This window comes from Podarcis vaucheri (assembly GCF_965113315.1).
Source record: "Podarcis vaucheri genome assembly, chromosome: Z".
NCBI lineage: Eukaryota > Metazoa > Chordata > Lepidosauria > Squamata > Lacertidae > Podarcis > Podarcis vaucheri.
Window position 1 is genome coordinate 51384626 of NC_138758.1, and position 25549 is coordinate 51410174.

The window sequence follows — 25549 nt, forward strand, 5'->3', positions numbered from 1 at the left end:
GGATTTGATGTTTTAATGTGCTGTAAACTGCTTTGAGATTTTTTTCTTTAAAATATAAAGCAGTACAGAAATGAAATTACTGCTAGAATAACAGGCATACCAATGTCTCAGAAGCCCAAATTTTAAAAAGGCAGTGCTCCCAAATTGGCTCTGTTTCCTCTTGCTCTGTGGTACTAAGTAGCATTTAAAATGCAGTATCCAGTATTTTAAGTTCACCACCGAAAGGTAGATTTGGCTCCTACTGAAGAGGGCATGAATAGGATAACTGCTTCCATAAGTTTCAGCAATGATTCAGTCTCTTTAAATCTGCAACACGTAGGCATTAAACTCCATACCCACCCACACCCAACTCTGCATGCACCCACACAGAGCATTATGAAAACAAAAATGCATTGACATCTGCTAGTACTCATTTCACAAACACCTTCCTAACAGAGCCCAGGTTCGCTCAGAACACAAAGTAAGGCTCTCAATGATAGAAGCTTAGACGATGAGGCTCAGGCCTACACGTTAGTCTACAAAGAATTAACTGGATTAATTAGCAAGGGATTTGAGAAGCAGTGTGGAACTAGGAAACCAAATTGTTTAAATGCTTTGGCACGATATCAAGGTTTCCAAGCAGCCCCAGTGTTGCATTCGGTTCATTCTGCTCAATGTTTTAACACATTTAACCTGACGGAGGTACTTTATCATGAGATCTGAATGGCACTGTCAAAATACAAATGAAATGAAATGAAATGAAAATGCCACAAGCTGTTAGAAATTTTACCAATATGCAGGAGCCTAGGCAACATTAATTAAAAATCAATAGCTTTGAACATGAATAGATCTTGTCTCTGGTAAGCTATTTCTCTATAATAACTTGAAAATTTGGGGAGGGAAGCAGAGAATAGATAAGCAACACAAATGTTGTTTCTATTACGCTGAGAAAATTGACCAAAACAAAGCTTGAGGAAAAAAGCAAAAGAGAGAGGGTGGCAAAGCTATGAATGCTAGAAAGGAAACCCCGGTGCATGAACGCATGGAATGTTTCTCCCATGCGCATAACTGGGTGGAAATAGCCAGACCCCGAGCGCTTGGGCAAATGAGTCTCCAGGAAGTACATTCCTTGCTTTTTATCACTAATTGTGTCAAGAAAGGCAGAAAACAAGGACTTTCTCAATAGGCCTTTCCCCCACTTTCTACTATACATCACCATTATTTTCAGTCTGTATGGCTTTGCAAAATGGAAGGCAAAATGCAAGTGTCTTCTATAGTAAGAAGTTCACAATATAGAATAAAAGATATGAGACACCCCCCCGCCTCCCCCCAAAAGGAAGAAGAATCACCAGCACAACACTACAAAGATAAATGCCTGGAGCACAGCAGAAAGAGTTGGGCTTACTAGCCACTGCGAGTATTGTTCGTATCAGTATTTATTACCCGCCCTTCACTTTAAGGTCCCAGAGTGGGTTACACCAATTTAAAATACAACATTAAAGAAACTTACCCCAAAATGAAATTAAAAAAACATTGTGTTGGCCCTGAATATTTAGATTTGTGGGGCCGAGGGGTAAAGAGGCGTCTCTTCAGCGTTCGTCAAAATTGTACATTGAACTTGCCAGGAGCACCTTAGAGAATGCCCTCCCCCGGGCCACAATCCCCCAAGTTTCTGAGGGAAGAGGAACTTCCAAGAGGGCACCCTTTGCCAATCTTGACATCCAAAAGGGTTTCATAGAATTGTAGAGTTGAAAAGGACTCTGAGGGTCATCTGGTCCAACTTGGAACCTTGGAGTCCTCAGCACCATGCTCTCCAACTGAAGGGGTGATCTTTCACATACAGGCTATGAACTTAATTCGTTCCGGAGGTCCGTTCTTAACCTGAAACTGTTCTTAACCTGAAGCACCACTTTAGCTAATGGGGCCTCCTGCTGCCGCTGCACAATTTCTGTTCTCATCCTGAAGCAAAGTTCTTAACCCGAGGTACTATTTCTGGGGTAGCGGAGTCTGTAACCCGAAGTGTTTGCAACCCAAGGTACCACTGTATTTTGGACATGAGGGCTTTAAATGAGCACCATGAATTGGGCCCAGAAATGAACTGGCAACCACTGCAGCTGTTTTAAAACTAAATGAGCCCGTGGCTTTACGATTTCTCCAACACATAGTTGATATGTTTTTAGTCATTTTACTCAATAATAATGGGTATATTTACCATCAGTGTACAACTGAGTGCATTTTCCTGGATTCTTACTGAAGCAGATTTAAATAGAGCTTTTATCCAGATTCTGTTCCATATAGTATTGTCTAATGGCTCACACAAATTTTTCTCCCATCCTGCCTTTAGAGTTATGAGAGGTGGCAGCATGTCAGAGTTTAATACAGTGGATGTTCGGGCTGTAAACGTGATCTGTGCGGGATGCAGGTTCGCTACCTGCAGCTGCACGTCTGTGCAAGCGCAGGTTGCAATTCGGTGCTTCTGTGCATGCATGACCACCAAAACCCAGAAGTAACCCGTTTCGGTACTTCCGGGTTTTGGCGGTCCGTAACCCAAAAAAACACAACCTGAAGCATCTGTAACCCGAGGTATGACTGTATAGATTTGGAAAACAAGGTCTTTACCTAATAGATTATAAGTAAAAATTAGCTTTTCAAAAGGAATCAATTAACATAATGCCTGTGTTTGTTGCCTTGGGGAAGCCCAGCCAGATGGGCAGGGTATGTAATAAATTCTTATTCTTAATTCTTATTAACTGCAGGACCTGGTATATTACTTGGCATCGCAGTCAGTTGCAACTCAGGTCCTATTAGAGGTCATTGGCCTGTATAAAAATATTTGAGCCAAATAAGCCCCACCCCTTCCCACTGTCCAAATAATTTATTTCATCTTCATTATAAAATAATAGGGAATATATTAAAGGCATCATAGGTGATATTGAAGAGGCTTTCCAGACCCCAAGGTCAGAGGAGAAAAATGGATTAGGTTAACTAAATATAAGAATTGTTTAATTAACTTCTGAAAAGGTAAACTGCATATCGACTCACTATATAGTTGGGTTTATATAGTGTTGTCTTTGGCAAGCATGGCCTTTCGTTGGCATGAATAAATTTAGAGATTAGTACTTGCCATATCTGGAGGCTGCCAAATGGACAAATAATACCCAAAATAAATAAAGTAGGCATGGCAGAAACATCACGTTAACGGTAGTCACTCATCCCAAACAATATAAGGTACATTTATTTCATATTCTTATTTTTGATATGACTTTTTAAGCAGGTGGTTTGTAGTACAGTGTTTCTAATTTTGCCACATGTTTAGGTATTTTTACCCCCCAAATATCTAAAAAGATTATTTCACAAGTGGAATCCAAATAGCCTGAGCAATGCAAGTTCTGTATCTGGAGGCAAATGGACACACAGGAGTTCAGACTTGGTATAGTTTACCGGAAATCCTGAAACTGTCCCATATACTGGTATTTGTAACTGTCTCATCAAAGTGAGAACCGTCCCCAGGAAGAGGCAACATTAATGCTATGTCATATGTGAATGTATTAACTACATGAGAAGTGTCTGGAACATCTAATCCTCTGATCCCTGGGTCTGTATGGAAGGCCAAAGAGCAGAAGAGACAATGGAAGCAGGCCTCTCTCATTTTAGATGGAATGGAAAAACAGAGCGTGGTATCATCCACATATTGATGACATCACTTGATACCACCTGATGACAGCTCGCTTGATTGGACAATGTGGCCTCTCACTATGGCACCGTAGATTGTAATCAGCATATCAAGACGCTTATACATGAGGGACGTACTCCAGTGGGAAACTATGTGATGCCCTTAGCACCTCTACCAACCCACTGATGGAGCCTCCATCATGCCCACTCCTTCCTCTCCAGTACACAGTGGCTGCTAGCTCCTCCAGTCACCATGTTGATTGATGTGTGCTACATGATGCCATAAAACTGGTGTGAGGGAACCTGTGGAACCTCCATATATTAATGGGCTCCAAATCCTACCAGTTCCAGCCAGCATGGCCAATGGTCAGGATGATACAAGTAGATGTCAAATAGCATCTGCAAGGCTTCAGAGCTTCCTCATACTTGCCAGAGAAAATCTGTTGGCCAAAATCAAGGCAGCAACACACATTCAACAGGAATGAGGAGGTCCACTCCACTACTTAAGCATATGGTGTATGTCTAAACTATACCAAAAGCAGACTCCAGCACAAAAAGTGACTGTTGCTTTGAGGTTTTCCAATGACCAAGTGGTATTGCATAAATTTTAAGAAATAAATACCGGTAATTGCACAACGTTTCAACAATACTAAAATCCTTTTTTATTATGTTGACAGTGGAGAATAAAATTCATGTTGGAAACATTTTTTTACTGACTGCTTTGTCACTATACATTAAAACTCCAGTTTGAAAGCAGTTGGGAGTCAGGGGTGATATAATTTGTAAACAGCCTTATAGAGTATCATTCCAGAAGCTACATCTTCAAAATGGAAGCATTAGATCCACAAACTATTACAATGATGTTAAAATTAGGAAAACATATTAGGGAGCTAAATAAATGGCAGAAAAATATTTCTACAGGATGCCAGCCAGGCATTAAAAAAAAAAAAAGCCTTGGCTGTCACTATTTATAATATGGAGGCAAAGGCAACTTTCCAATAAAGCAAGGAACGTTGAAAAGGTGTCCTTTAAGCCTTCCTTTAAGCCATCTTCCATAATGGCATGATTTGCTCTGGACATCATTAAAATGTAAAGTTAATGAGGATTCAACTGCAAACAGAAGAAATGTAACCTATTTTCAGGCAGGAGTTCTAACACTGCAATCAGAGGGAAAGCCACTTTGATGTCTCTTTGTCTCTTCTCATTAATTTTCTTTTAGTGTTTTTAAAAAACAAAGGCTGTTTAAACTAAAAAAAAATGCACAGAACTTTAAACACGGTAATTACAGTGAAGCTGCAATGAGGTCATTGGGTTTTTTAAAAGTTTGAAATAAATAAGAGCAAGATGCTTTTAAAAGATGTCAATTCTCCCATTTAACTTCTCTCTGGAAAGCTTGCTCAACTATTTATTCCTGGTGCCCAAAATCCTTCTCAGTTAATCCACAGAAGTTGTATCCCAATTGCAATGATACTAGGAACGCCAATGCTGGCAGCAAACAAGCCACAGACTGCACAAGGTCAAGACCTTATGGGATGTCCTCTCTTCAACCATCAGAGCTCCATGTTTGCTCTAGCTCCATGTTTGCTCTGGCTTCTACTCTTGGCCCCAACCCAGGTTCCCTTCCCGTGGCCACATCGATCAAGCCGCTTTTCTGACGAACACCACTAGAACTAGCAGATGTCTGTAAAGACATCTTGTTCTGGCGGACACCTTGGATTGGTGAGACAGCCCAATGCTCAGAGCTTCCTAAAGTGCCAGCTTGGGTCTGGCAACGTCCCTTGCAATGCAGTTCCCAAGTGGGAAGCCTGCCCAAGTAATTTTTACATGTGGGCAGCCCCACCCCACCCCACCCCCATCAGATTTGGCCTGCTAGGCTAAATATGACTCTAGCTCTGGAATTATTATTATTAAGAACAGATCGTGAAGCTGAGGCTCCAATACTTTGGCCACCTCATGAGAAGAGAAGACTCCCTGGAAAAGACCCTGATGTTGGGAAAGATGGAGGGCCCAAGGAGAAGGGGACGACAGAGGACGAGATGGTGGGACAGTGTTCTCAAAGCTACCAGCATGAGTTTGACCAAACTGCGGGAGGCAGTGGAAGACAGGAGTGCCTGGCGTGCTCCGGTCCCTGGGGTCACAACAACAACAATTATTACTATTACTATCGTCATCATCAAACTTTGTATACTGCCCTATACCCATAGATCTCAGGGCAGTTCACAACATAAAACATTAAAAAAAACACAAAACACATAATAAAAATAAGAATAAAAACCAATAATCCCCCGCTCCCACAACACATTTGAAAGGGCATTAGATGTCAATCAGCCAAAGGTCTAGTTAAAGAGGAACATTTTTGCCTGGCACCTAAAGGTGTATAATGAAGGCAGCAGCTGAATCTCCCTGGGGAGAACATCCCGTATATGGGGAGCCACTACAGAAAGGGCCTGTTCTTATGTTGTCACCCTCCGACATCTCATGGAGGAGGCACACGAAAAAGGGCCTCGGAGAAGGATCTCAGGGTCCAGGTAGGTTCATGAGCATCCCCTGGTATTAAACCATGTCTTAAACCATGAGGAACTCCTACTATTGTAGGTAAGATGGGTTAATGCTGTAACCCAGTAAAGGAAACTTCTTATGCCCCAGGCCAGTGCTTTTAGCATGCTGGATCTCTGCAGGTTTGACATTTGCTCCTCTGCAGAACCATGCTCATAACTCACCCCTTCAGCATGCTTTCACACAGGCAAAGAGTTTTTCTCAATTCCAGTTACTATTTGGTAAACATCCACAAGTCCTGACAACATGAAATAAAAACCTAAGCTATCAACTACAAGCCACACTGTGAAATTTACTGTAGTGCATTACTGCATTCAGGAGATCTCCCAAGCTCACTGTTTGATAGGACCATAACTCACAAGAGCCCAGCATGTAAGACCAAAACAGCTCTTTAGAATAACTGGATCAATCTCCACCATGCAATTGAATTAAATTATATACAAAAGGCCTAAGAGCCCGTGTTTTTAAAGGAAAGACGGGAACACCAATGATAAACATGAATTAATGCTCTAACTTCACTTAATTCCTACCTGTAGAGTTAACTGTACACAAATAGCCCACTCAATGCATTGACCTATGCAAACTCTAACTATAAATCAGTACTCATGCTGTTAGTTACAACTCTTCCCTGTTGGTCCTCAAACAGGTATTAATTGGTTCCAGTTAAGTAATTGTGTGTGTGTTTAACTTGATCCTCTTCAGGCCGAAGAAGTGAATATTCCAGTGCTAGCAGAATAAAAGGATACCAACACACACAACAGTAATACACACAGCAGTGTTTCTCCCTTCCTCATTTTATCATCTACCCAACAAGCTGGAGCATTCAAACATCATAAAACGTTCAGCAATGGAGCTGACGAAGCCAGACCATGGGTGGACTACAGGAGCCAGCTTACAGGACCTCTGTAAACAGTGTTGGAAATGCCCCAGACACCAGGCACCTTTTGCATCTGGTGCAGGTCGAATTGCAACCATGCGGCTGGCAACTTACATCTCCATCTGGCTGGTCTCCTTTAGCAGGAAAGCATAAGAGCTTATTTATTGCATTTATATCCCACTTTCTTCTCCAAGGAGCCTTTGAGGTAGGCTAAGAGGCTGTGACTGGCCCAAGATCATCCCGTGAGCTTCACACAATCATAGAATTGTATGACAGAGTGAACCCTGATCTCCCTGGTCTGACACTCTAACCACTACACCACACTAGCTTCCTAGTGGCCTTCTGCTATGGGGAAGCTATATAAATTAAGTAGGTAAAATAAAGATTGGGAAAGCAAAACGTCACTTAGAGCAGGACCTGAAATATTTTCCTTGAAGGTTTAATTTGTTTTATTCTGGATTGTTTTATGTGATGTTTTAATGTGTTATAAACTGCTTTGATATTGTTTCTTTTAAACATAAAGCATTTATTATTATTATTAGTAGTAGTAGTAGTAGTAGTAGTATTTTAAAAAAATGGTGCCTGGACAATCCGTTGTGGTGGCCATACTTAGGTTTAAGGTGCCATTTGGCGCCTTACATAAAGGTAAAGGTAAAGGTACCCCTGCCCGAACGGGCCAGTCTTGCCAGACTCTGGGGTTTGTGTGCCCATCTCACATCTATTGGCCGGGGGCCAGCGCTGTCCGAAGACACTTCCGGGTCACGTGGCCAGCGTGACAAAGCTGCATCTGGCGAGCCAGAGCCGCACACGGAACGCCGTTTACCTTCCCGCTGGTAAGCGGTACCTATTTATCTACTTGCCCCCCGGGGGTGCTTTCGAACTGCTAGGTTGGCAGGCGCTGGGACCGAGCAGCGGGAGCGCACCCCGCCGCGGGGATTCGAACCGCCGACCTTTCGATCGGCAAGCCCTAGGCGCTGAGGCTTTAACCCACAGCGCCACCCGCGTCCCTTTTGGCGCCTTACATACCTGAGCTTAAATATCTGAGTTTCTAACACTGCTCTGTAAGGTTCTCCTAAACTACAAACTCTCAAGATCCCTGACCACTGGCCATGCTGGCTAGGACTGACAGGAGTTCATCAACATCTGCAGAGTCACAGGTTCCCCACCACTGTGGGCACCACCTGCCCACGTTCTCCTGTCTGCCAGGCAATTAAAGACACAGAGGAGCTATATCCTACTGAATCCTGAACTGTGCAAATCTATGCAATTTGCTATCACTCTAACTCAGATGCTGATGTCGAGGCGCCATCAAGTCATGCGCCGTCTCCATAGTAAGGGAAATCACACTGAACCCACTGCTTTGTGGGGTGGACCCAAAGCCACAAAACTTTCATCTAGCAAAAGCAAAGGCCAATGGTGCTCCGAAACCCAACAGGGAAGCCTTCTTAGGGTGCAGATTTTTAAAGCCCCGTTATGGCACATGTAGCTAAATGGCTGAAAACCAGCCCTCTGAGTTAGGCAATCAGCAAATTCCAGCTTTCAGTAAGAGCATCTCTCTCCCTCCCTGTAACATTTCTCAAAACTATCCCATAAACTGCTTGGTTAATGCTTCAGTTATGAGGGGGCAACCACGGGTGGGTGGGTGTGTGTGTGTTTCTCCAACCTATTTTCAGATGTTATCACAAATACCCCGTTAAAGACTACCCACAGGGCACTCCACAGAGCTCACAGCCCTCTCCATTAAGCATGAAAGGAAGACGGTTCGTTTCAAACAATACTTTAGGGTAAGATTCCCTAATTGGCAGCAGCTGAATGATCTAGGCTTCTAAGCTGATGCACATGGCAAACTTGGTTTCAGGATACTCCTCTGGCAAGTTATCAAACTAGAGAAGGGGGGAAAGGAGAAGAGACAAAATACAGTTCATGGGCGAAGCCTGAACTACTGACATTTCCAATTCCAGAAAAGATTTCACAATTGCCTGGGTACTTTATGTTCAGCGTCTAAAAAGTAAATAAGATTCATAGCCACGTCACTTGTGTCATTCAACAGACTTGAAGCCAGAGATAGACACACTTCCACCTGCTCTATGACACATCCTTTGTAGTACCTCCACAGCAGACTTCACCAATCCAGTGCCCCCCAGATATTTTGGAATACAACTTCCAGCAGCTCTAACCAGCGTGGCTGAGTTGTGGTCCACACCATGTGCAGGGCACCAGGCTGATGAAGGCTACGGTGAAGACTTCAAGAAGCTGATCATATATTTAAACAATTCGTTTGTTTAAAAGTGCCCCATGCTTCCAATACATTGCATCATCATTGGACTTCACCGCCAAAAGTCATCATTGGACTTCACTGCCAAAATCAGCCCATGCATAAAATGGTTTTGCCCTTTGTACACTTAGAAACAGTTTAACTGATAACATTCCAACCAGAGTCTACCCTTTCCTTAAAACTAGACTTAAGAACATTAATGCAATCAACAACAGATTGATGCAAACTATATTCAAAGCATGGAAGGAGAAAACAGAAATATTGTCTCTAGGTTTATCCTCCTGGCTCCTCCTGGCTTTCCAAACACTATTTAACAACTCTCTTCGACAATTCTCTGTGATAACGCGGAAAACCAAACAACTATACCTTTTAATTGACTTTTACAAGGTCAGTTACCCATTAATAGGTCATGAATTGCAAACTAAAATAGGAGAAATTCAAATATTCTGGCTACTTCATTATCAATTGCAAACTTTTTTATCCAGCCCAAATTGTGGCTGTTGCCACAAGACAACTAGTCCCTTTTGATAAACTCCTACTAGCTACAGGAGGTAGAGCAACGGTGTCTGTAATTTATAAAATATTACTCCAAAATATTGTAGGATTTCCCAATGTAATTAAAGAACAATGGGAATTAGATTTAGGTCAATAAATAGATTTAACTCAACACAATGGTCTAAACTGCCTTTTAAATCAATTTCTGCCAGTATAAAGGAGCTAACATTAAAACTTATCTATAGATGGTACCTAACCCCAAGAAGACCAGCACAGATACACCCAGGAGTGGCAGCAGTGCTGGTGAAGGTGCCTATCTATAGGTACATATTTTCATATGTGGTGGGAATGTGCCAAAATCCAACAGTTCTTGTTGTCAGGTTTACATGAGATTAGCAAAATTACTAAACAGCAAATAGAAATAATACCAGAACTAGTTTTATTTAATATATTTCAATATAATAATGCAAACCTGCTTAATAAAGAACTCATTTGTCATTTGCTATCAGTAGCTAGAAATATAGCTAGATATTGGAAAAATCTCTCAGGGGTGAATGTAGAATCATAGAATCCTAGAGTTGGAAGAGACCACAAGGGCCATCGAGTCCAACCCCCTGCCAAGCAGGAAACACCATCAGAGCATTCCTGACATATGGCTGTCAAGCCTCTGCTTAAAGGCCTCCAAAGAAGGAGACTCCACCACACTAGACAATTGGTACAAAAGTATATGGGATATCGCTCTACTGGAAAAATTAAGAAATAAGTTACAGTTGTTAAGAGAACAGAAACAAAAGGATAACTTAACAACTACTTGCTGTAATTTTATTATGCATGCAAGTCTTCCAAGTAATAATCAAACCCCTTCCCCCAACAGCATACAACTCAATATGGCTAGAATAATCCCACAAAAAGAAATAATCCTGTTCTCCTTTCCCCAGGTTCTCGCTTTCCTACTACATTCATAACCATATTCATATTCAAATTCAAATTTATATCAATCTATCTAACTTTCATATACTAACAAAGGCAGCATTTAATCTATTAATAATCATCCCTGATCCAGACTCATTTTATAATTAGAAAAATTCCACTCAAATAATGTTACCAAGTGTATCTGAATGTTGCGTGTGTGCTCTGATGGTGTTTCCTGCTTGGCAGGGGGTTGGACTCGATGGCCCTTGCGGTCTCTTCCAACTCTATGATTCTATGATTCTATGTTTTTCAATTCATATATCCTTTATCTTTCTCTACCCTTTTTTTACAGTGGGGCTTCAGGTTAAGTACTTAATTCGTTCTGGAGGTCCGTTCTTAACCTAAAACTGTTCTTAACCTGAAGCACCACTTTAGCTAATAGGGCCTCCTGCTGCTGCACAATTTCTGTTCTCATCTTGAAGCAAAGTTCTTAACCTGAAGCACAATTTCTGGCTTAGTGGAGTGTGTAACCTGAAGCGTATGTAACCCGAGGTACCACTGTATTTCCTTTCCTTTTCTCTCTTTTATGTTTTTTTCTTATTGATAATTAAATAACTATAATATCTCAATCAGAAGCACTTATTTTTTCTATATAACCTAGACTGAGAATGTGTAAGTGTTATGCACTCTTAAATTGTTCAAAACTGAATAAAAAATATTTTAAGATATAAAATAAAATAAAATAAAATAAAATAAAATGGTTTCACAACCCTTCCAAAAAGATGCTCAAAGAAAATTAAACTCCAGAACTGCGGGAGTAACCAATAAGAATGCCTCTTGCCATATGCATAAGGTTATATTGACATTCCTGGAAATTATTCACTGTTCAGCTCAGGAGGTGAAATCAGAACACAGGTGGCCAGGTGGTCTCTTGGGCATATGAGGCTCAAGCCATTTAGTGTCAAGCCCACAGCCCCATCATTGCACCCAAAAGACAACACGAAGCCAGGGGAGGGGCTACTGTACAGCAAAACACTCTACTTTCTGCATTAGAGCATTCAGTCATATAGGGCAGCCCCACACAGTACCTGATACAGAAAGCTTAGCCTTGAAACTAAATACAGTGGTACCTCGGGTTACATACACCTCAGGTTACATACGCTTCAAGTTACAGACTCCGCTAGCCCAGAAATAGTACCTCGGGTTAAGAACTTTGCTTTAGGATGAGACCAGAAATCGTGCTCCAGCGGCACGGCAGCAGCAGGAGGCCCCATTAGCTAAAGTGGTGCTTCAGGTTAAGAACAGTTTCAGGTTAAGTATGGACCTCCGGAACGAATTAACTACTTGACCCGAGATACCACTGTATATTAGTCTGAAGAAATATGTGAATCTACTGCTACCATGTATTACAATGGTACAAAATGTTTACTTCTGTTTCTAATTAACTTTTCCATAACCAAAGAAAACTTCAATATAGGCACTTTGCCCAAATGGCATCCACTTATGCTTTTAAAAACAACTTTTTATAGACCTTAGTATTATTCACCCAAGTAGTGGCATTCTTGTGAAATAACTCAAGTTGACTAGCATTTTTCCTGGAGTACTCCAGCAAATACCACATGGACTTGGTTTTCTGAGTTCCAGAAATATCTATAATGAAATGTCCCTGAACAGCTGCTCTCTAAAGCAGTGGATGGTCATAAAGGCATGAGTTGAAAATAGAATATGGTTGTACAACATTAAGTTAAGCATCTTAATCACTGTCCTTATTAATCTATGGGGAGTCTGCTTTAGAGTCATTAGTTCATTGTTTCTTTTTAATCTCAATGACTCTCTAATTAAAGTTCTTCCCTAGTCACAGAATTATCTATAGTGAGATATAACAGCTAACTTCAGGTGCATTAAGCTTAAAGCAAAAAATTAACACTCATTAACAAGATTACCTGTTGTGATTAAAGAAGCACAAACAAGGAAAACTGTTTGCAAATTTTGTGAATGAGTAGAAGAGAGTTTAAAACAATACCTTTAAATTCAAAACTTTTTTTCTTTTTACCAAACCCATGCAACCCATCGACTCTATTCAAAAGAGAGAGAAACTCTGTTTGCGTCTAGTTATTTCAATGCAACTCCTGAAAATCATAAAGAAGCCTGTTCACAAGCACTTAATTGCAAAAAGTGCTTCATCAGCAGATCCTTAATGCTTTAGCGCTCCCCAAATACTCAACAAGATCTGAAGTGGAATCTCTTCATTCTACTTAGTGAGACAGACTCTTCATAGGTGCATGGGAAATCATGTTAAAAACAAAACAACAAAAAAACACAAGGGAATGAAGGGACACGAATAACATACATACATATATATATATATATATATATATATATATATATATAGCATTAAAAAGTAAATTTCAACCTGCTAAGAAATTTTGAGCTTAGCAGTAAAATTTCAACACTCTGCTAAGGAGGAACTGGCTGTCAGATTTCTCACCCGTCTCCATCGTGAAAAGAAAAACTGACAGATCACAGGAGTTTGCCTTTGTAAACCAATTCGGGAACTTTCATGCTTCTTATTTGTTAGGTCAAAGGTTAAATTGCTGACCTCTGACCTCCTGCTTAGCCGCCTTTCCCTTTTTCTGTAAAGCTTTATTTCTGGCCTGTATTTACATGGATTAGTCTCTTTTCACGCTAAGAAGGAATCTGTTCAAAGCCAAAGCCTTCGTTCTGCTTGTACAAAAAGCAGCCACAATTATTCAGTACCAGACAATGACCATATTGTGGGTTTACCAAAAAAAAGAGAGAGGGGAAAAAGAAAAACAGCACCTCAGCCATGGCGAGGCCCGTTCTTACTGCACAAAACAATGGGCAGGGGGACAAAGTCTTATCCTGCATTCAGAAGAAAGCAAACAAAGCCAGCCCACTGTGAACTTGATGAAGATGTCAAGCTCTCTTTAAAAATATAAAAATCAACAAAAGGAGGGGTTTTTCCCCCTCTTGTGCAAAAAGAGAGGAGGAGGAGGAGGAGGAGGAGGAGGAGGAGGAGGAGGAGAAGAATTGTGACCAGGAGGTCCTCCTTTCTGGTTAAACAGTCCTCATCAGCACAGCAATAAATGTTGCTCTGAATTGTAGGCTGAAGTAGAAGAAAATCACTGCTACGCAAAATGATATCAACAGCTTGTTGCTGCTATTAAGGAAGTTACAAAGCGTGAACAATGTCAAGGTGTGTAATTTCCTCAAGCCCACCCCAGACTTTACCATGCCCCTCCAATTTTTGAGCAGGTGTGGATGTGGGTGTCCGACATTTTTCTGGCTCTTTACGTCACAGCCAGACCATTAAGAACCGCCACCTCTCCCCAAGTAGTGGATGGAACACACAAAATCTCTAAAAGGGTCATCAAGAAGGGAGGAGTCCAAAGTACGTTTATCGCACCCAGATTGTCTAGAGACAACCTGGTGCCTCCAAAACGCCTTCACATACATTATCTCAGGAAACTCAGCAGCCACCTTGAAAGGCGGCTCAGTATTATCCCCATGTTGCAGAGGAGGTGCTGAGAAAACAGCAAGCTGCTTGCCGTAAAGCAAATGACAGAAAATTCACGGCAGAGACAATATTTCAACAGGGGGCTTACGTAACAACATGGAGTCCAAGTGGAAGGATTGGTGCCTGGGGCACCAGGAGAGGAGCCACAATCCGTCAGAACCAAGCTGCCACAAGATGTGGGGGTGGCCATACAGTATGGTGTCTTTGAGAGGGGTTGTAGCTCAGCAGACAAGCAGCTGCTCCATGTGAAGAATGTCCAGGATCTCATCTCAGGTAGGAAGGCTGCATAAAGAAGAGGTCCTCTCCCCTGGAGAGCTGCTGCCCCTCAGGGTAGACTGGATGGACCAACAGCCTAACACAGGATAAAGCAGCTTTACCTGTTCACAGACCAGGTAATGGACAGCAGATCTACCAGCAGTTATTGGCTGTGTTAACTAAATGGCAACTTCATGTAGCATACCATTGAATTCAACTTGCTGGGGAGTAATGGTTTCAGGAACCGCTCATCTATGTGGTATCCATGTGGTAAGCCACATAATTTCTGCCTATTGGGGAAGAACTATCTGATTTGTATTCACCCATCCAGGCTGACCAGTGACTCCTAACAGGCAAGAAGAAGTATAAACGACTTCCTTTTCCAGCTGAGTCTTACCTGAGCAACAGGGTGTACCTGAGGTCTAGCATGTCCTGAATTGCTGGTCTTGCTTTTCATCCTGACTCCTGGCTTCTTCTGCCTACTGGTTTGCCCCCGGATTCCAATCACTCGACAGTCCTAGCTCCCAGTTCCCAGCTCCTGACTCCTTCCAGACTGCTGCCATGGCCACACCCTAACAAAAGAGTGCAGAGAGGACTGCTGCCTGTATGCCAAGCTTATGGGCTTCCCAGAGTCATCTATCTAGCCACTATCTGAAACAGGATGTGTACTGGCTGTGCTCCTGGTCTGTGATCCAACAGAGTTCTTATAAACTCATAATCCAAGCAGTGTTCATGTCCATTTTTTCAGGCCAAGTTTTCACTTCACTGTCACCTGCGGAAGTCCTACCACAGGAGGCGAGGGAGCTGCAAAGATGTACCTGGTGGTATCTCCCAGCAGAGCTTGGGACTTTTGATTATTTTTAGGTAGACCTTGTGTGATCCGCTGAGTAAAATAAAGCTGTTGCTATGCAGAGGTCAGGACACAAAGTAGGAAGCCCTTAGTTCCACCAACTACTCAGCCAGCTTCCAGCAGGAATCAGATTATGGGTACACACTGCACTCTGAGCCAGTTGAAATGCAAATTCTCTCAAACAACGATAGACTCCCTCAGAGTTAATAATTTCCCCAGGAAGATTCATCTCCCTTTTCAACCTACTAGTATGTTTTGGAGAAAAGAAACGAAACACAGAGAGAGACTTAGCAGCTAGGCCTTTTAAATCCCTTTGTTGTAAAAGGAAGCGGCCGAAACTGCCATTTCCTTTACTAATCCCGGGGAACATTGAGCACCCCGCCCCCCCCCCCGGCCCCGTAACACGCTCATCACTTCATCCTTGTGTTATGTACCACATTTAGGCTTCCAACTTAAAGCCATACGGGCTGTGGGTGTGTGTTTAAAGGGAGGAGGGAAATGAAAGGAATACTTTAGCTGCACTAAACCATTTTAAGCCATTCCTTGAACACACAGCAAGATTTTTGCGTGGCTCTCACAAAAAGATGAAAGAGGAGGTCCTTGGAGAGATGGGGCCTTCTGGCTCACTGCGTGGCGAAGCAGAGGATCCAACACTCTTTTCTGATGTCTTCTTTGGCAAGCACACACACGCACACACAAAACCTACACAAAAGCTCCCTACACAAGGGGGGGATTTCACTTTTGTGAGCCTTTCACTTTCAAACGTTCCAGCTTTGGTGACTTATTTTGATCAGTTACTTTAGACTAACAAATACACTTTCTCCCCCACCCTATGCTATTAGTCACAGAGCTATATCCAAATTCCCTTCACTCTTTCTAATAAGGAAGGCCCTTTGGCAGAGGTCTCAAAAGTTCACTGGATTCTGATAACGGCTCATTTCTCGCACACGACACGTGATTGCTTCCTTGAAGAAAACAAAATAGGCAATTTGAAGGTAGAGGAAAAGAAAAGAGGAAACAGACAGTAGCTCTGGTTTTTCATTCTTACTGCAGTGCGTGACTTTTATAAGCTTCTTTCAGTCTATCTGTATAAGAATGGTTCTATTTATTATGAGAATGTAGGGGATAATGTCTATGGCAGTTTCGTATCAAAGCTTCCAAGGGCAAAGTTGGTGTTTAAAAAAATCTTGCAGGAAATTTGAAATTAAAGGAATAGGCAGCAGTACCTGAGGTCTGATACAGATAGTGGCCCCCAAAACTGTTTCCATTAATAGCCCGTCTTCTCAACTGATCAACCAATTCTTTCACTTTTCCCAAGAAGTTTAGTATCACTAAAATGGAAGGTTAAAAATCAATTGTTCTCCCTCTGTAAAGGCAGCACTCCATATTCAGAGACCACTCAACTGGTGTGGGTGGGTTTAATATTCAGGAAGTCATGCTTGTGATGGCATTGAACATCCAGAACAGCCACAGCCTAAACTAGCCAACATGACACTGTCAGCAACACACAACTTCAGAATCAAACAGGTCTCTTAATAAAAAGTAACAGAACCATAGAACTACATAATTGGAAGGGACTCTAAGGATATCTCCTTGACATCTGAAGGGAGGGTGTTCCACATGGCAGGCACCACTGTTGGAAGGCCCTCTGCCTGGTTCCCTGTAACTTCACTTCTCGCAATGAGAGAACTGCCAGAAGACCCATGGAAGTGGACCTCAGTGTCTCAGAGCCGCTGTCTATAATTTTGAGAATTCTTGGAGAACAGGGGAGGTCCCTGCAGACTGGAGGCAGGGGATGGGGAAACAGACCCAGATAACCACCGACCAGTGAGCTTGACATTGATACCAGAAAAGGTCCTAGAAGAGATAATTCAACAGTGGGTCTGTGAGCACTTAGAACAAGAGGCTGTGATTTCTAAGACCCAGCATGGATTTCTCAAAAATAAGTCATGCCAGACCAATACGATTTCTTTTTTTGATGGAGTAACAAGCTTGGTGGATCAGAGGAATACTGTGGACATAGTGTATCTTGATTTCAGTAAGGCTTTTGACAAAGTCCCCCATGATATTCTTGCAAGCAAGCTGGTAAAATGTGGGTTGAACGATGTAACTGTTAGGTGGATTTGTAGCTGGTTGACTGACCAAACCAAAAGAGTTATCATTAATGAAAAAAAGTGACAAGTGGGGTGCCGCAAAGTTCTGTCCCGGGCCTGTTGTTGTTCATCGTCTTTATAAAAGACCTGGATGAAGGAATGAAGGAAATGCTCACCCAATTTGCAGATGGCACCAAACTGGGAGGTGTAGCTAATGCCACAGAATACAGAAACTAGACCGAGGACTTTATGTGGCAAGAGCACTGTTTGAAGAAATAAATGTACATATGAGAAAAATGATTCTAGGAGAATATATTAATGAAGTGCCAGAACTTCCAGAAAAGTAGATAAAAGCTATAGACTCAATTTGGGAGGGAGGGGAGAGAGGAAGGAGGAAAATCCTTGAATCCGAGACGCAGTCTGAAAAGCAGAATAGAATGGAAGAGTTGCAATTGGTGTGTGAAAGCTGGAAGGAACAGAGCTGCCAAATACTGGAATTTTGATTTTTGGAGGGAAACCCAGGAGTGAAGGCGCAGCGGAGAAAGGATTGACTTTGTGTGCGATCTGAATGGAATCTTGCTCTTCTGGTTAAGTGGAATAAGAGGAGAAAGAATGGACAAACAGGACTGATACAGATTTCTAGATGGAAATGGCACAAGAAATGGATTGGGACACGAATTAAGATTTTAAAGTTAACTGAACTACCATGCATTAATAGACAAATACAGTATTTTTAAAAAGCTTTTCTCTTGAAGGAGGAGATAAAGAATAAAGCACAAGTTTTATCATTGTGACGGCAGTAACTGGAGAAGCTTCTTTAGACTTTCTGCAGTGAAAAAGGTAAACGAATTGGTGAGCACTGGATGGAAGGCTGGAGAAAACAATGTCCAGCAAAGGGAGGAATAACTGGATAACCTGGATTGAGCATTTTACTATTTTGAAGAAATATTCTACATACAACTGACAGATTGATAGCTGGAGATCCTTTTATCTATTTCCCCCCTCTTTTTCTCTCTTCACTTTTATCTCTCTTTATAGTTCATTATTATTTTTATATTATTACTCTTCCTCATTGTACTTTATTAGAACTGTATACAGATGAAGGGGAAGGACAGCATGGACCCCATGTGAGAGGTGGGCAAGGGGAGATCTCACAAGGTGAGAGACTGTACAAAGAGAGGGATGAGCCCAGGTGAGAGGTGGGAGGGCACACCTTCCTCCACAGGGGATGAAAGTTAAAATAGAGTGATGAGGGAGGATCTTGTAGTTTCTTTTTATGTTCCTTCATTCTTTAGTTTCTTTACTTCCCGTGGATTAGTTTGTTTCTTTTATTGTGTTGTGAAAACTTTCAAATATCTCAAGGGCTGTCCCACAGAAGAGGGAACATGCTTGTCTTCTCCTGCTCTGGAGGGTAGGACTCGAACCCATGGCTTTGAGTTACAAGAAAGGAGATTCCAACTCAGAATCAGGAAGTACATTCTGACAGCAAGCGCTGTTTGACAGTGGAATTGTCTCCCTCGGGAGGAGGTGGACTTTCCTTCCTTGGAGGTTGGACGGCCACCTGTCCTAGATGCTTTAGCTGAGATTCCCGCATTGCAGGGGGTTGGACTAGATGACCCTTGGGGCCCCTTCCAACTCTACAGTTCTATGATTCACACACTCAGACACACCCACACACCAAATCCACCAAGTCTTTCTTTCCAGTTTTCCCTCATTGTCCTAGCACCTGCTCAGAGAGGCTTTTGGTGGCATCCCACTCCTGATTGTCAACAAGACTCTCACACCAAGGCTTCCATACTGCACGGACCCATTAGAAGCATCTTCTTCAGCCAAAAACAGGCATACTACCTGGATTTTGGTTCACAAATCCCACTGTGGGCTTCTGTGCCTTTCTAGCTTCATATGGGTGGCTTGTAGAAAAGTGGTGAAACAGTATTTATACTTGGCTGTGCACTTTTCTGATGATGGAGATCAACTACAGAGAACTTTGCTAACCAAACCAAGGAGACCCAGAGCATTTGAAGGGCAGGACAGGGACTATATGAATTATGTAGGTACTTGATTTGCAGGCCCACTCCCCAAAAAAGGTTGAGTGGTCCACTAAGAACCTCAGCAATTTCCAAGTTGTCTGCAGGGCGAATAAATTAGCAGTTTGGTAAAAAATGGATTATCTCATTGAAAGATGAATTAGCATCAAATACTATTTTTTTAAAAAATAAATCAGCAAGCACAAGGATTTTGAGTTTTGGAACAAAATGTTTACTAAATTATCTAGTTTAAAAAATTAAGTTCCCAGTAGGAACTTAATCCCCCTAGGGATGAACAAACATGCTTCAAAATGGAAGGTTACTACCAGACACTAGTACTGTACAGAATAACATTTAAGTTCACACTTCCTCCGATTTTCAAGCAAGGGGTGGTGAGAGTTCAGCTGGGCAGAAGCTAGAGTTAGTTTCTAAATGGACTCTGCCATTTCTTCAAATCCCACGGTCAGGAGAGCATACCTGGGCAAGTGCTTGCTCCCAAACCAACCTGCCTCCAGTTTGAGAAGAGCATAAGAGTAGACCAGTGTTTCCCAACCGGTGTTCCGCGGCACACTACTGTGCCGTGAGACATTGGCTGGTGTGCCGTGGGAGGGAGGCGGGCGAGTCGGGCGGTGAGAGGCGGCGGCGGCGAGGATCCGCGTCGAGCCGGGGGCAGCTCCGCGGTGGTGGTGCCGAGCGGCGGGGCAGCGCATGCAAAAGGGAGGAGCGCAAGAAAGCGGAGGAGGAGGAGGCCGGCATGTCCGGGCAGCAGCAGCAACAACAGCAGCAGCAACTCCCGGCGACGGCTCCTCAAGCCCCGCCGCCGCCCCCTCCTCCGCCCGCTATCGCCGCCACCACCACAACAGCCGCCGTCCCTCAGTCCCTCGCTCTGCTGCCTCCTCCCACCCCCAAAGCTTGGAGGTTCCCCGGCAAGGGGGGGGGGGGAAACTTTCACTTTCGTGCGTCCCTCCCGGCGTGACGCTGCGCGCTGACGTCACGGGGCTGTAATGGTGGTGTGCCGCGAGATTTTTTTCAGTAAACAGGTGTGCCGTTGCCCAAAAAAGTTTGGGAAACACTGGAGTAGACCATCTTAACAGGGCTTCCTCCTTGGGAAGTGAAGCAGACATCATCTAGGGATAAGGCTTTTAAGGCTGTTGCATCCCAGTTATTTAGGATTACTATTGATGGAGAAGGGCCAGAGCTAACAAATAATAAGTATAGGTGAACGTTTTTAAAATGCGGCAACACCCTATATAGGGTTGTCCTAAGAATATGGGACTGAGAGTTGGAGTGAACAGGCATGCAATACAACAGGGTGTTGTGATGTGCTCAAGGTCTGACCTGCAGCACTAAGGCAAGATACGATGGCCAGTGTGGCACAGTGGTTAGAGTGTCAGACTAGGGTTCGAATCCTACTCATCCACAAAGTTCACTGGTATGTCACTTGGGCCAGTCACTGCCTCTCCGACTAACCTGCCCTCCTCACAGGGTCGTTGTGGAGGAGAGGAAGAATCATGAGCACCACATTGAGCTCCTTGGAGAAAAGGAGGGGCTATAAAAGCAATAAATAAATAAACTCTTTAACAGTGGTAAGAATTTTATAAGTGAAAAAATACACTATCTTTAAGTCATTAATAGGGTGATAAAACAGGATGGGAAAAAAGCAGACAACCAACGCCAGCAACATTACAACTTTCAGATAAACTGCAAATAAAAGTCAGGTCAGTTCAAGAGGTCAGTATTTTGAGCTGCCCACAATGATAACGGGCTGTGGGTGAAATTTACAGATTTCAAAAGAAGGCTGGCAGTTCCGACTGGTGGCAACATTTAACAAAAGGCTTTCCTCTGAATGTTGGAAATCAGACGTTTCCCAGTGTTCTGGAACTAGAAGCACCTTCAGCCCAACAATGGATTAGAAGCTCAGCAAGACCATATCTTCAGCTTCCTATATTGAGCTGAGCGGTTCAGCTTTTCATACCAGGTGGTCCACTAGGGGACTTCAATATGGAACCTGCAGGCCGCACCCTGCCTTGATGTGCAGTGGGGGGAAATGAGGCCAAAATTGGATCCCCAGCCCTGCCCCGCAGCCCTTCCACTGCCTTCCCAAAGACAGCTAAGCGTGTGCCAGGCATTGTGAAGGAGACACGGGGCACCAGCAGAGCCCGAGAGCCCTCCCACCTCCTTCCCAAAGCTGGGAAAGTGTTAAGGCGGCTTTGGGAAAGGGTGGGGTGGGCCTCCTCCCCAAAGCCCAGCGCCCCGCCGGGTAATGCGATGGCAGTGGGCAGGGTCACAAAAAAGGCCTTGTGGGCCAAATGTGGCCCTTGGGCCACTCACTGGACCACCCTGCTCTGAACCAATTCCCCCCAAATAGCACAACCCTGGTGGAAGCCCTCAAAAGCACTGTAGGTACAATACATAAACAGCATCTGCATTTTACAGTACCTGGACCCGCTGATGCTGAATGGGTCACTTCAACATAGACTTCAAATGTTGCTTCCGGGTTTTGCCTGAAAAAGAATAAAGTTGTTAATAAATCTAAGTAATGCTTTTTGGAATGATTCACAGAATCATAAAATCACAGAATCTTAGGAGTCGAAAGGGTCCCCCAGGGTCATCTAGTCCAGCCCCCTGCAATGCAGGGATCCTCAGCTCAAGCATCCAGGACAGATGGCCACCCAGCCTCTGCTTGAAAACCTCCAGGGAAGGAGAGCTCACAACCTCCCGAGGGAGACTGTTCCACTCTTGAACAGCTCTTAGTGTCAGGAAGTTTTTCCCCATATATTTAGTCTGAATCTCCTTTCTTGTAACTTGAAGCCATTGGTTTGAGTTCTGCCCTCCAGAGCAGCAGAAAACAAGCTTGCTCCCTCTTCCCTGTGACAGCCCTTAAGATATGTGAAGATGGCTGTCCTATCTCCTCTCAGTCTCCTCTTTCCCAGGCTAAACACACCCAGCGCCTTCAAGTGCTCCTCGTAAGGCTTGGCTTCCAGACCCTGGATCCTCTTGGTTGCCCAACATTCCTTTAAATGGGGGCTAAAAATGTAGATTAAAGGTAAATGTCAACTATCAGAGCATACCAACAAAAGCAGTGGTCCCCAATCTTTTTTACCACCCCCTTGGTTCCATAAACTCATCCCCAATGCCCTCTACCCTTCCTCTAAAAGGAATTATTCAGAACAGCCATTTGCATGACCCACCATGGAATGTAAGAACCCAATAAAATTCAAAACAGTAGCAATCAATTACACATTTTGTTAATCCAGACCTACCAATCAAGTTGTAGCAACCTTAAGTATGCACAGGGCCATTTGGGTTTGATGAGGCCCTAAATTACTGAAGGTAATGGGGCCCTCTATATAGCAGGCGGGGCCTATTACTTACATCATAGGAGCCCACACAACACTGTTGCTGTATGTAGGTTTTATTTTGTTTGTTTTTTATCTTGTATTTTGGAAATGTACATTCAGGTTGTTGTTTTTTCTTTAATCCCCCCCCCCCCGAGAGAGTGGGGCCCTAAGCTATAGCTTGTTTAGCTTATAGGTAGATCCGGCGCTGCACAGGGCAACAGCCTACTACACTTGATGCATCGTGATCAGCTGGTGTCAAGGAAGCTCCCCTAAAAGATACAAGCTTGATTAGAGTCTGTCATCAAGATGAGAGCCAAATCAATTTGGGCAAAACAGAACCGTGACAGAAAGCAGGATCCAGAGAGCACAGTGCGGCTTTTATTTATGTACCTCCATATGAAAGAACAGAGGCATCTGTGATTTTCTGAAAGAGTAAGGGGGTCACATTCAGCAACACGTCCGGCCAAAACAATTGCAGGCTTCAAGGAAAACAGAAGCCCTGAGACCATCAGCCACATCTGCCCGCGTGTTTGCCTGCTCCCCTTCCCCATAAGCAGAGCTGATGATTAATTATTGCAACACATTATTTAACAGCAGCTATAATTAGACCAAGGCAGCCTTTCAACACCTCCTGGAGTAGTTTTAAAAATGGGCCCACAGTTTGCTAGTCCTGTTTTCATTTTAGCTAAATGTGTGCTCTAATATTTCGAACGTGTTGCCAAAGAAGGCTGGAGGAGACTCTTTCGAGAGCGTGGCGTGGAGCCAGCCAACGGGGCAGCTCAGCCTCTCCAGCCTGATCCTGGTCAGTCCCCTGCCAAACACCCAAGAATGTAAGAAGTGCCTGCGGGATCAGGCCATCTCGCCCACCCTCCAGTTCTCACACTGGCCTTACTGGAAAACCCCCAGCAGGACCTGAGTCCAAGACCCCTCTTCTCCCCTCCTGTGGCTTCCAGCAACTGGGACGCAGAACCTCTCCTGCCTCTGACCACCGAAGCAGAGCATAACCATTGTGGCTTGCAGCCATCCAAAGCCCTCTCCTCCACGTGTCGTCCAATCAGCATTTAAAGCCACCTAAATTGGTAGCCACCACTGCCTCCTGTGGCACATAGTTTCACAATGCACTGCATATCTGTCCTAAATCTTTCAACGTTCAGCTCATTGGATGCCAACGAGTTCTCATGTCATGTGGGGGGGAGGAGTGGCTAAAGTTTCCTCTAGATATGGTGAAACCACCAACTGGTAAACAGACTAAAAAAACACCCATTTGAAGGCACTGGGTATCTTTTACAACAGTCATGGGGAGGGATCCTTTGGGTTCCCCCTTGGCAGATGGGGCAGCTCTTATTGGAACTGCCCTCCCCAGGGAAACTCACTTGGTGCCAATGGAAATGCCATTTTTTACCCCAACGGAAGACATTTTTTCATTGGCCCAGGAAGTCCGGCATGTCCAGCAGTTGGTTTTAGTGTTTTGTTGTAGCTGTTGCCATCTAGTTATCACCTGGAAACTTTTGCAATTTTACCGTTTCCTTTTGTATTTTCATTGTATGGGGAGTTCAGAATATAAATATACCCAACACATATACAAGATCTTCTGCACTCACAAGCCTGTCACAGTGCAGTGTAACAGGTTAAAAATGGGCAACTGTTAATGCTGGAAATCCTAAAATCAGCTTAACTTGGAAGTCAGTCACATCAAACACAGCACAGACTCCTATTTCCAAACAAAAACTCACAGGTTTGGGCTGTGGGTTGCTTGTTTTCCATTTTCAAGTACAGTGGCACCTCGGGTTAAGAACTTAATTCATTCTGGAGGTCCGTTCTCTTAACCTGAAACTGTTCTTAACCTGAAGCACCACTTTAGCTAATGGGGCCTCCTGCTGCCGCTGCACGATTTCTGTTCTCATCCTGAAACAAAGTTCTTAACCTGAGGTACTATTTCTGGGTTAGTGGAGTCTGTAACCTGAAGCGTCTGTAACCTGAGGTACCACTGTAACCACAATTCTCCAGGACAGCAGAAGCTTATCCCATTGCTGAATAGAGAAAAGTTGACCACACAAGTAGTATATTTATGGGGTTTCATATTTTTAATTCCCAGAGACACCATTGGCTTGCCATTCCCCCCACGTGATCGGGATGGCTGCTCATTCTCCTGAATTCCCTTGGCCCGTATTTCAGGTTCCCATGGCAGGGAACTTGGTCACTTGTTCTCAAAAAGAGTGTGTCGTTAGGATGAGGGAAGAGAACCCAGTATCAGTTAAGTCAGGCTGCACACATCCATCCTCCTTTCTGGGTCAATCCTACGTCTGCTTCCTTCAAGGCTCTCCTCGGGAGGTGTGTGTTTTGTTTTGGTTTTGGTGTTGTTGCTTTTTAAATACATAAATAAAAGGGGGGTGGAAGTACAAACTCCATAGGACTGGTTATATTACAGACTAGGCTGAACTCATGTCACAAATGCCAGTTAACAAGCAGTACTTCAGCACACAGAAGGTGACACTACATTCAGAGCTGCAGTTCTGCAAAAAGCCCCCATTTGTTTTTGTCAAGTGCTGGGATAAAAGGGGGGTTTCAAAAAACTAGGGTGTTGGTTAACAAAGAACATATTCTTATCCTCCACAAACTAACACCTCAGGAGAGAATTTGTTAAGTCCTGCTGAAACATCTTGTAATATTGGGGGTGTG

General features: G+C 43.5%; 1 protein-coding gene across 4 annotated transcripts in view; it reads right to left on the minus strand.

Annotated features, from left to right (window-relative positions):
- The window catches only part of DENND1A (DENN domain containing 1A), a 268662-nt gene that overhangs the window by 227755 nt on the left and 15358 nt on the right, over nucleotides 1-25549 (minus strand). For all 4 annotated transcript variants that reach the window (XM_082208835.1, XM_082208833.1, XM_082208834.1 and 1 more), the window contains exon 2: nucleotides 21969-22033. In XM_082208835.1, the coding sequence (XP_082064961.1) occupies nucleotides 21969-22033 (65 nt within the window). The remainder of the gene's footprint in view (nucleotides 1-21968; nucleotides 22034-25549) is intronic.